The following is a 12,272-nucleotide window of genomic DNA, read 5'->3' on the forward strand; positions in this document are numbered from 1 at the left end:
TGGTATTTATACCCTCAACAATATGCAGTCGGCTGCCTGAAAATAGCTCCACGACTAGAATATTCAGCATTAAATGCTGTAAAAACCTGCGCATGACTTAAATAAGGGCTGGCCATCAGGCGCCTCAGATCTGGCTGCTGGGCAGCCAGTGTGGGCTGCCCCACACCTGGATTACGGTCCCCTAGGTGCTGTGTAACCAGTCAGCCACCTGTCCAGGAGCCCTGGGGCTGTCCTACAGCTCCTCCATGGCCATCCCATGGCTGGTGGGCACAGCCAAGGCCTTCCTATCCCCTATGGGGGTGGTTCTACACCTTCCCCTTGCCTACATCTGTCCTTGGAGTAGCCCTATGGGCTGGCCCCTTTCCTATATGCAAACCCTAACTGTCTACACAGTGATCTGGCATCCAGTATCATACCAGTAACCAGATACACAGAACCATTGACATCATTCCAGAGGGAGCCTCACAACGCGGACTAGCACTGTTTCATGTGCAGGACAATGCACACCTGACATTGGACTCATGTGCAGGACAATGCACACCTAACCTCGGACGACTAGAATGGAACCCTGGCTGACTCATCCTGGACTGGACTCACATGGGACCAGTTTTCCTCATCCTGGACTGGACTCACATGGGACCAGTTTTCCATCCCAAGTCCTGCACCTTCTGTACAGATATGTCTACGTGGCATCCAAGTGCAGGATGCATGTGACACATCAAGCTTACTTCAGGATTGTTATCTACATTTTTGGGACAACAGCCTTCTCTGCTCGTTCGCAGTCTCACATAGACCTCCTGTACTAGACTTCATCATTTATATACATATCATCATTGCATGTTGTGTAATTTGCTCTGATCTTTCATATATTTAGTCCTTTGGTCTCTTTTGCCCTCACATGGTATCAGAGCTATCGTGAGCAAAAGGATTGAAGACCTTGAGAGTACACAGCATGGATTGTCTACCCTCGATTCCGGAGGATCAGCCTTTCATACCAGATATTGACTCTCCTTATTCAGATATAGATCACATGGAGGATGGGACTCCTCATTCGCTGGAGAGCCCTGTTCGAGGTCTTTCATTGGGAGACAACCAGCCTATTTTTACCCACTCACCCTCTAAACCCTTGGCATATGGTTTTCCTTCACCGAGCTCATCAAACATTACTTCAAGAGGAGGATACATGCCCACAACCAATATGCCAATATTGGACCCAGGTATTCAGCCTCAACTGGAGAGCCCTGCTTCTCATTCTAGCCGACAAACTGGACTTCGGTATGGGACTTTTTCTCAGGAAGGACACGTATCTCCTCGGTCGTTCGGAGATCCATCATCATCCCTGCTAGTGACCGCGTCAAGTTCGTATGTGCCTTTTAGTACGTATGTTCCTAACTCTACCTAGGTATCTTCTTCTGTAGCACAGGTTCAACAAACCGTACCATCAACTACCCTCGATCCTTGGCATTTTGTGAACCCAAACAGAGGAGGGTCTAGGAGTATAATTCACTCTCCGACTTCTGGTGTTCAAGGAGGTAACATTGTTTTCTCATCTGGTTCACTTTTTGTCCCTACTCCTAATCTGTTATTGAATACTGCTCAATTTCAAGCACAAAACCCTCCCACCCAACCCATATCTCTTCCTTCTAGTGGTGGCATGCAGTCGTCACCGCCTGCACCTCCTTTGGGTCCTGCATATGGGTTCTACCCATCCCAAGTATCTTTCAACATTATGCCCTTTGGCACTGCGGTACCACCCAGCATTCCGGGGTATGAGGTGGCTTACCAACCCATCTCTGGCACTGGTGTTTTTCCTAATTATGTGCCCTCTCCAGGGTTTGTGCCTCAACCAGGTATTCCACCTATGCTGAGTGCCCAAAACTTTATTCCATCTTATGGAGCACCCTTGACAGGTCCTACATCTATGCCTGGTCTTGGTGGATTTTCCGGTTTCCCTCCTCAACCCTTACACTCTGGATATAGGCACCAGCCATCCTGGACTCCCCCTCATCTTCTCTCATGATCCCTTTTTGGTCTGAGAGGGGGCGTGTGAAAATATACCCAAAAGGGTATTTAACCCAGCCCAAAAAGGGCCATTTTCTCATTTGGAACAGGCCGCCTACAACAAGTGGAGCCTGCACCAACCTAGACATTTCCCAGTATGAAAGGGGTCTAGTGGACTCCAGGATGTCTAAATATTTGAAAAGTACAAGCTTTGGGAATGGGCGATTATCCTATAATACAAAGGACCACACTCCTAAAATTTAGGAGAGTTGCTATTTTTGGCCCAACTCCGATGAAAATTCTGTTCGCGTCATTACATCTCGAATTGAGCAGATACCAAGAGTTGGCAAAGTGCCTATGACAGAATGTCTACTAGTTGGGATATTTTTAGAGGTAAAGATTATGGGAGAACCCATCTCTTAGATTGGGACATGCGGCAAGAAAGTGGATCAAAGTGAGACAAGTGGCCTCACACTTGTCACTCTAGCTATTGTGTGGCTCTCCACTTGTCATCATAGCCTTCTCTTTCCATTTTCACTCATGGGAGACCCAAATCTATAAATTGGAGCCCTCTCTCTTCATTGATGGAGGCTCTCTTGCTACACACTAGCCTCTACCACCGTTACAGGCTGCCCTAATGATGGTTACTCTCTTTCTCTCTCTTGAAGGCTGCCCATGAAGAATAACTACTGTTGGGGACTGTTTTGGAGGCTTCCATTGCGAAGAAATATTGAAGGCAAGGGTATTAGATCATTTATTATGATTTCTAGCCATTGTACTTGTTGTACCAGCCCTTGTACTTGTTGTACCAGCCACTGTATTGGCTGTACAAGTCCTTGTACCTGCTGTACCAACCATTGTACTGGCTGTACCAGCCCTTGTACTTGCTATACCAGCCACTGTACCAACTGTACCACCCATTGTACCTACTGTACCAGCCACTGTTCTGGCTGTACTAACCCTTTGTACTAGCTGTACCAGCCACTATACCTACTGTACCAGCCACTGTACCTATTGTACCGATTGAATGGAGAGCTGAACCTGTTGTACCAGCTCTATTGTATGAAGACCCGTGGTTTTTGGGGGAGAATCAATACCCACACGGAGGTATATGGATTATATTGTTGGCTTGGCATTTCTACAGCCTGTGTTCCGGCTTGGTAGCCTCGTGTTGGGCTGTGTTATGGCATTTGTATATGGATAATCCGGCATCTCCCATGGGGAGAGTAAGGCCCTCAAAGCTTGTACATGATATTATTCTCCTTGGGTAATAAAATACTCCAAGGGGGGGGCCGGCCCATTCCAGCCTCTATGTGGTGTCACATGTGCAAGCTCCATTTTCAGCATTTGTGGATGTTTTGTCCAGCTTTATGTTTTATGCAAAGTGATGATGGATATGTGTTAAGGCTGTGGCCATGTTTAAATGTTTTAATATGCATTGATGGTATCAACAAGTGTGCCAAAGGCCCTAGTCCCCCGGGCATCCGCGAGTTACATTGGTATCAGGGCATAGGCTTCCTTGGAAGCGGAGGCTTCCTTCTATCAAGAAGGAAGAGAAAAGATCTCAAGTGGGGACCACACTTAACCATCATTGCTATTAAGCATGGCCAGCCACTTTAGAGCCTATGAAGCAAGAGCATGAGCAATAGACAACTAGGTCTAAGGATTTATGAATTCACAAAATTTATCTTGGAAGTATAGAGTTGGCTTTATGTGCACACGTTTAGCACTCGTTCCATATGGATATTGTGGATTATATTATCAAGCTTACAAGCAAGCTATATGGAGATATATCTCACGATATCTTAAGGATATGGTGACGAGATATTTCTTTTGGCTTCATGACCAACCTGGCAAAGAAAAGCTAAGCATATTTTGAGTTTGCAAAGTTGGTGCTTTTGCTATTTACTATGAAGTGTTTTTGATGTTCACTAATCCTTGTATAGCCATGCAAGGAGAAAGGTGGTGTTGTTTGCCTTGAGATGGTTTCAAGGAAACATTGTTTATGGCTCCCTTTATTGGGATGGATTATATCTATGGAGATTTCTTTCTTGGATGAGATTTATATAGATATTGGGCTTCGCAAATAATTTCTATGGACAAATCTGTCCGAATTTATAGAGAAGAAATCTTTGGATATCTCATGGATATGATGCTTTCATGGATAAAGTCCACCTCTACTCCAAGGTGTGTGGTTAGCACGGAGTACGTGGTAAGAGTTATGGTATACAGATCTATGGATTCCTGGACTTCTTTTCTAGGGATTTGGATCCATCCTCATGTTTATGGATTATGTTTATGACTCCCTTTTACTGGGATGGATTATTCTTTATGTTTGGGATGCACTGGACTTATGGAACTCATGGTTCACATACCCTGTGTAGTGCTCTTGTCCTACGTGCTCTCTTGAAGATTGTTTCTACCATGTGTGGGTGGAACAATAGAGAGCAGATGGAAGGGAACATGGGCACTTCAGAGGGTAGTGTCGAGCACAACATACCGTGTGTAGTCTTCTCTTGTCCTACGTGCTCTCTTCAAGATTGTTTCTACCATATCTGGGTGGAATAATAGAGAGCAGATGGAAGGAAACATGGGCACTTGAGAGAGTAGTGTGAGTTGGCCGAAATGCCTATAAACTATGTGTAGCAAAAATGCTTATGGAACACCAGGCTATCTATGCCTGCGAGTGATTGTTACTTGAGCCCACCTCTCATCCAAGGTGTGTGGTCAGAGTACCAACACGGAGTGCAAGTGGTAAAGTGGACATGACGCCTGGTTGGCACGGGACTTATGTCTATGCCAAGGGTCATGTGGACCGATGCCTTGTTAGCAAGAGACTTATTTTGTCTCGCCCATTTACTTGGGACATGGATTATGATATCTGGACTTATAGGACTAATTTGTCTCGCCCATTTACTTGGGACATGGATTATTATATCTGGACTTATGGGACTGATTTGTCTCGCCCATTTACTTGGGACATGATTATGATATCTGGCCTTATGGGACTATTTTGTCTCGCCTCTTTATTTGGGACATGGATTTATTTATTTTTAAGCCATATTAGAATCACTATCTCCCCATACAGAGGCCAAGAGGTTCATTGTTCATCTCACCATGCATGTGGATTCATGTTGGGATTGTGAGAGGGCAATTCAATGAACACTTCACCATACACGTGGATTCGTGTTGCGATTGTGGAGTGAGTGTTTCATTGTTTCCACACCATGCTTGTTGATCAGAGTTGGGATTGTATGGGAGAACATGGGAACTGTTGGGATTGGGAGAAAGGATTGCCAGAACTATGGAGAACCAGCTTTTCTGTCACCATGGTTTGTGCTCTTGAATGGCACCAGTTTGTGTGCATAGCACATGTTTCTGTGCGAGGCACTAGTTTCTTGTGCATGGCACTTATTTTAAGTGTCTTAGCACCTGGTTGGTGATTTTCATTGGCATATGATTATCTCATTGATATTGGTGATTGAGACACAATTGGCTCTTGTGCCTGTGTCTAGCATATCTTCCATGGAATTCTCGCCCATTTATTTTGGGACATCATTTTGATATTGGTATTATGGAGACTTATTTAGTCTCACCCATTTCTTTGCAACATGGATTCTTCAGTTATATTGGATTTTTCAGACTGTCTTGTCTCGCCCACTTAATAGGACATGATTATATCTTGAATATATGGCTTGAAGCTTAAAGTTGTGGACAACTTTTAAGAAGCTGGGGAGGATGTCACCAGCCTAGACATTTCCCAGTATGAAAGGGGTCTGGTGGACTCTAGGATGTCTAAATATTTGGAAAGTACAAGCTTTGGAAATGGGAGAATATCCTAGAATACAAAGGAGCATCCCGCACTTGGATGCCACGTAGACATTTTTGTACAGAAGGTGCAGGACCTGGGATGGTGAACTGGTCCCATGTGAGCCCAGTTCGGGACGAGTCAGCCAGGGATCCATCTCAGTCGTCCGAGGTCAGGTGTGCATTGTCCTGCACATGAGTCCAAGGTCAGGTGTGCACTGTCCTGCACATGAAACAGTGCCAGTCCACACTGTGAGTCTCCCTCTGCAATGATGTCAGTTGTTCTGTATGTTTCGTCTGACACCAGATATCAGACAGCTGTGTAGATGTAGGTATGCAGTAGTTGTGGACACAGGGAAGGCTATGGGCCACCCAAAAATGGGGCCAAGCAACCCCAAGACATGCCCACCAGCCCAAGGAAGGGCTGGGCAGGCTGTCGGCCAGCCCAAGAGGGCTTGGCCAAGCAGCCGAATGGCTCTTGGGCCAGCCCAGCCAATTGGCTAGCCATAGGACAGCCTAGAACTGCAGGCGACCATCTTCTTAACCATGACCTTGAAGTATTCCGACCTATTCAAGAAAGTAATTTACTAATGAGAAGGGGACTAGGATGATGAAAACATGAATGATGAATTGGCAATGATCGATTGCACTTACCTAGCCGCTTGAAAGGCAATGTGGTCGTGGAAGAAGAAGCAGGCCACCGCCATATCCACCTCCTCCTTCAACTTGGGGTTCCAATTCTCCCCAAGTGTAGATTGTCATCGTGGGCCACGTAATGGTTGAGAGGCCGTGGAGATGGAGGGTGCCGGCGTCGTGGATGGATTAACATTCCGACTTGATGGTGAAGGTGATGGTGTGCATGATCCCGATCCACCACATGACTCCATTGTAGAGGCTTGAGTTCCTCTCCCCATCGTCGCGGGATCCACGGCCGCTCGTGGTGTCCTTCTTGTCGCTTCGACCGCCTCGTAGACACTAAGCTTGTCAAGAAGTTCCCGTCTCTTCTCGGGCGTGACATTCGTGCAAAACCTCACCTCATGCCCACTCTCATGCAAGAGGTGGGCTCGCACTTTGTCGGCGCCACCCGTTCGCCGGTACGGGCAAAGCTTACATACCCATGGCCAAGAACCGCCTCCATGAACAATGGGGTGTAGTTAACCTCCTCCCACCATGTCCATCCCGTTGTCCTTCTACGGGAAGCCCCGGCACGTGAGGAGGATGCCATGGTTGAAGATGGCTTGACTCTTGAGCCTTGAGGAATGAGAGAGAGAGAGAGAGAGAGGGAGAGAGAGAGGCCTAGAGCCTAGAGGCTTGGAAGTTGGAAGACTCAAGACTCAAGAGGCTTGAGGCCCGAGGGAGAGGTGAGAGAGAGAGAGAGAGAGAGAGAGTCTAGATAGTAGGGCGGCGGCCCACGGGCCTTGTGTGAGAGGCTTGGAACTTGGAAGTTGGAAGCTAGAAGAAGCTTGAAAGCTTGAGAGTTGTGTGTGCTTGTAGCCTCGTAGAGGCTTGTTCTTATATAGATAGGCAAGAGAGAGAGGCAAGCCTCAAGGGCAAGAGAGAGAGAGAGAGAGGGCCAAGCCTCAAAGGCTAAAGGGCCAAGGCCCAAGCAAGCGGCGGCTGGAAACGCGACTGCAAAACGGCTATAAACAGCGGGCGCAACGGCTGAAAAAACACGCAAACGGTTCTGTGAGGGGACGGCTCCTTGCCATCCCCTCATAGAACCGTCCCCCACGAGCGTCCCCGTTCCTGAGCCGTCCCCGTCGCCGTCCCCTGTGAGAAACGCCTCTTAGGGGACGTCCGTCCGTCCCCTGCCGTTCCCGTCGCCTGTCCGTCCCGTTTCAGCGTCCCTCCGTTCCAAGCAGTCGTCCCTTCCGTCCCATGTGACTATGCCGAGATCAAAGTACGGAGAATCAACATTTGGTGACAAAGGCTAGTCCTCCGGAATCATGGGTAGACGATCCATGATGTGTGCTCTCGAGGTCTTCAATCCCTTTGCTCACGATTGCTATGATATCATGTGAGGGCAAAAGGACGAAAGGAACAGATGTACAAGAGATCAGAGCAAATCAACACAACATGAAATAGGTGAATGAGTGTATGCATGATGGTGAATGAAATCATGTACAAGAGGCCCTCTCATATGAGGTGACTCTGAGTAGCAGACTAGCGAAGAAGCAAAGACGAGATTGGAGCTAAAGCAGGGTCGGTGACGAAGGCTCGCATCGATGTGAGGCGAAGGCACTCAGAGACATGGTCAATGACGAAGGCTCGGGTCGGTGGATGCAGAGGCACTCCGAGGTGGTGGATATCTGTAGTGGGTAGCGGTCCACGGAAGGTGTAGTGGTGCATGCTCTAGTGACAAGGGTGCTGTGGAGCTTGAGGGGTGCAGGCTCTGGTGACAAGAGTGTTGCGATACCTGACGGATGTAGGCTCTGGTGATGAGGGTGCTGCAGTACCTGAGGGGTGGTGAAGAGCGGAGAGGACTGTTGTCCCGATGTCAGATGAAGATGAGATGAAGATGAGCAGAGAGGGCTGCTATCCCAAGTCCATGGAGGATGAGCAAAGTGCTATTGTCCCAAGTCCATGGGCTACTGTCCCGAGGTGAGCTGCAGGAAAAAACGCTAATGTGATGGATGCAAAGAGAGCTGCTGTCCCAAGATGTGCTAAAGAGAGCTGTTGTCCCGAGATGTGCTGCAGTAGAAAAAACGCAGATATAGTGAAGACCCAAGCTACTCCAAAGGTAGGCCGGCGGCAGTAGCAGATCCTCAATATGATGTTGATTATGATGTTGTTGTGCTGGTGAATTATGAAGCGATTATATATATATATATGCTGTGGGACTGCTGGTCAGTCCAAGGAAGGCTGTCGACCAGCAGCAAGACAAAATATACCAAAATAAAACCCCTTTTTGGGCTGGCTAAAATACCATTTTCACACAGTGGGAAGTTATGGCATGAGATGTCTTAGGTCAATCCATATAGATTCGTCACAAGGACATTGTTGCCCAAAGGTGAGCAAGGCCATGACTAGTGACGAATAGACAAAGATAGAGAGAAAGAAAGAAAGTTATATTTACGTCTTACAAAAGACCCAATGGGCCTATGAGACAAAAGATGATTACAAGTATCCATGGAATATCATCGTCATGGAAACTCAAACTCAAACTAGAAACCTAGTACAACACCTTTATAGGTACAAAGGTTGACCCAAATGACATCACTACTTATGTCAAATACACAATAATATCTAGATACTATTCTTCCCTCTCTAAAAGGTGGTTCACACAAATACACAAACATTTAAGTGAGTGTTTACTCCTTGTTAGAGGTGGTTCACACACAAATACACAGAAACATTTAAGTGAGTGTTTACTCCTTGTTAGAGGCAATTCCCTCTCTGAGAGAGGGTTCACACACAAATACACACACAAATATTTAAGTGAGTGTTTACTCCTTGTAAGAGGATGTTCACGCACACATTACCACATATTTATCCAAGCTTAGAAGCCTTTCGCAAACATGCAAGACCTTGATTCCCGACAATCCCCCCTCAAGGGATTACCCCATACTGTGTCAAGGATAAATCTTAGGCTCATGGCCTAGTTTCTCATGCCAGTTATGGGGTCCCAAGGGTAGAGTACACATGGGATTAGGTCCCTCACATTCACCACACACAACTCACATATGAACAGTAAATAACATATAACTGAATAGAACACAACACATTTTTTAGACTTTAATAAGCACAGACATACACACAAAAACAACACACAAAAATTTGACACAGACATGGAAACACACTTTTGTGCACTGTAGCACCACATTTATCATCATCCCCCCTTGATAGCAACTTGGCCTACTTATTTGGTGGCTCAGAGGTTCAATCATTATATAAAGCAAATTTTTCATCTCTTGCTCCCGAAAAAAAATAGGGTTTCCAAAAATTAAGGTTTCCCAAAAATTAGGGCTTTTTGAACTTCATGCTATAGGAGACTATAGCAACACTCCAATGCTTGATATATGCCCTCAATTTTAAAAGATGTTGGGGGCTTCGATTAAGCAGGATTTTCAGAAAATCATAAAAACCCAAATCTATACTTCCTGAGTGTTGTTTACAGAAGGACTTTGTTGACCCCTTTGATGTGTCTGCTTGAGGCAGATCTGTGCAGATAGGCTGTTGTAGAGACAGTCGTGGAGCTCTTCACAGAGTAGAGGTTCTCGTTGGAGGTGGCAGTAACTCAGTGGATGGCAGCAATGCTCGTGCAGCAGCAATTGACGACCAGCATGCAGTTGCATGCGCAAAGGGCAACCACATGCACGTGGCCTTTTGTAAGGTTTATTAAAACCTTTCTACACTATTCGATGACGACTCGACGCTTTGTTGATAGGATACGTGGGTGCCGTGTGATGAAGGCAATAACGGCATTGGCTACATCAACAGTGACAGCGGCCTGGAGTGATGGTGACAGACTGCGCACAAGAGGGTTAACACAGCAGTTCCATGCTCTAACTACATGTTGGAATGAGAAAGCACACAGTCCTGGACAAAGGCGTTGATGTGCAGGCTGTAAAAACCATATAACCCTCTAATATCAAATGTTGTTCACAGTACACAGCTATGGAGGCTGAAAGGTGAGCAAGGCCATGGCTAGTGAACAGTACACACACACACACAAGACAATGCTAGAGAGAGAGTGATTAACACAACTCGATGATGTAACTTGTTGATTGATTTCTTCAATGAAGTACAACACTTTTATAGGTACAAAGGTTGCCCAAATGACATCGCTGCTTATGTCAAACACACAGTAATATCTAGATTTTATCCTCCCCCTCTAAGAGGTGGTTCACACACAAGTACACACAAACATTTAAGTGAGTGTTTAGTAGGATGTTCACACACACACACATTACCACATATTTAAACAAGCTTAGAAGCCTTTCATGCACAGGTAAGACCTTGATTCCCAATAGACATCTCCATATTAGTTACGCTTCCAAACAGCTACAGTCTTGCTCTCACTAAGTTCTGACCCCTGGGTTTAAAGTTGCCCATCCTCTCCAAGGAGCTCGACTTTTATATTTTTCCCATTCGCCATATTTCAATGAAACGAATAGATTATGTGAGTGCTCAAAAAGGGTCTGAATTAGAATGCATGCAAGGCAACTATTTCCTAGCCATCAAGCATGAGGTACTGCACAAACATTGCAAAGCTAAATTTGTGTGCCACATTTGCAAGAGTTGTTTGTGATCAAACCATCACCTTCATCTCCACCTTGCAAGGAGGCTGTCTCGTTTCTTGAGCTGTCAATAAGACTCCCGCACACCCCCCCCCAAAACCCACAAAGCTCGGAGGAAGGGGAGTCGGCGGTCGCACTAATCAGCCATTTACTGGCCCCAACAGGCTCAGTATTTCTAGGATGTTATCTCAAAAGACAGTCACACCATCAATATGGTGTTTGAGAATATGAATTTCAGGCAACATACGGTCCTTCATTAAACATGCAGCATGTTCTACTCCTTTGGGGGGATGTTTCCATTTTTTCCAAGGCATGAAATCGCCCTCAGCCTCCTCACTCCAAGGTCTCGGGGCTGCTTCTCATCTTTAGGGCCAGGCCAGGCACACCTGATGGAAGCATCCCCCTCATCGGATGGGCATCCAGGTGGATGTTCACACAAGAAGATAATAGGCTAGCTGCAGAGCACTTTCAGTCCCAACAAGGATAAGTTACCAGCTCTCAAGACAATGGAAGGGTTTGATTCCTGTCAGGCCTGCAGATGTCCACCCTTTTTGCATCGCGTCCAGCCTCATGAGGCCAGAAGCTTTTCACAAGCATCTGGGGAGTGGCATCTCTCTCGCAAAACGAATTGGGAATTGCCATGCGGAATGTTGCATTCTTCACGGGGCAGTTGGACCATTAAGCATGCGAAGTCATTGATGTGTCTCAAGGTTTTTTGATGCAGGAATATGTTTTGACTTACATTGATGTGCATTAGCTTACAATCAGCAACTGAAATGAACATGTAAAAAACAGCAGATCTGGATAGGTAACTGTTCAGTTTCTGTAAATATCATACAAGGGGTCGCATGTTCCTACACACGAGGTCGCACACAGAGAGTACAGTGTGGCTTCGGATCAGAAAACGTAGTATGATGCACTTACCAGCCACAGATACGGCCATTTTCGAGGAGTGCTAGAGTTGCCCGCTTCCCTCTTTTCAGAGCTCAGATCTGCAATGAAAGCTGCCTGAGTTTCTGAACATGGCCTGGGTTCTTTTTTTCCCGAAAAAAATAATAATAATAATAGAGAGAGGTAAGTATTATAATAGAGAGAGGTAAGTATTAACGTGCAACACGAGGGTAAAAATCTTTCAATCAACTAGGAATTAGTTGAGCAAATTTTATTTTATTTTTAGAAAATCTTTCAATTGATCTTTTTTTTTTAACTAAAGTTATCAAGCAC

The 12,272-nt window shown here is 46.0% G+C and overlaps 1 protein-coding gene across 1 annotated transcript in view; it reads right to left on the bottom strand.

Annotated features, from left to right (window-relative positions):
- Positions 1-12,272, bottom strand: part of LOC147630856 (uncharacterized) — a 52,292-nt gene that overhangs the window by 39,823 nt on the left and 197 nt on the right. Inside the window, exon 2 of the mRNA XM_086809936.1 lies at positions 11,973-12,177. Within this exon, the coding sequence (XP_086666062.1) occupies positions 11,973-12,177 (205 nt within the window). The remainder of the gene's footprint in view (positions 1-11,972; positions 12,178-12,272) is intronic.

The sequence above is a fragment of the Cibotium barometz genome, chromosome 15 (assembly GCF_041138505.1).
Source record: "Cibotium barometz isolate CiBa-2024 chromosome 15, ASM4113850v1, whole genome shotgun sequence".
NCBI classification, from domain to species: domain Eukaryota; kingdom Viridiplantae; phylum Streptophyta; class Polypodiopsida; order Cyatheales; family Cibotiaceae; genus Cibotium; species Cibotium barometz.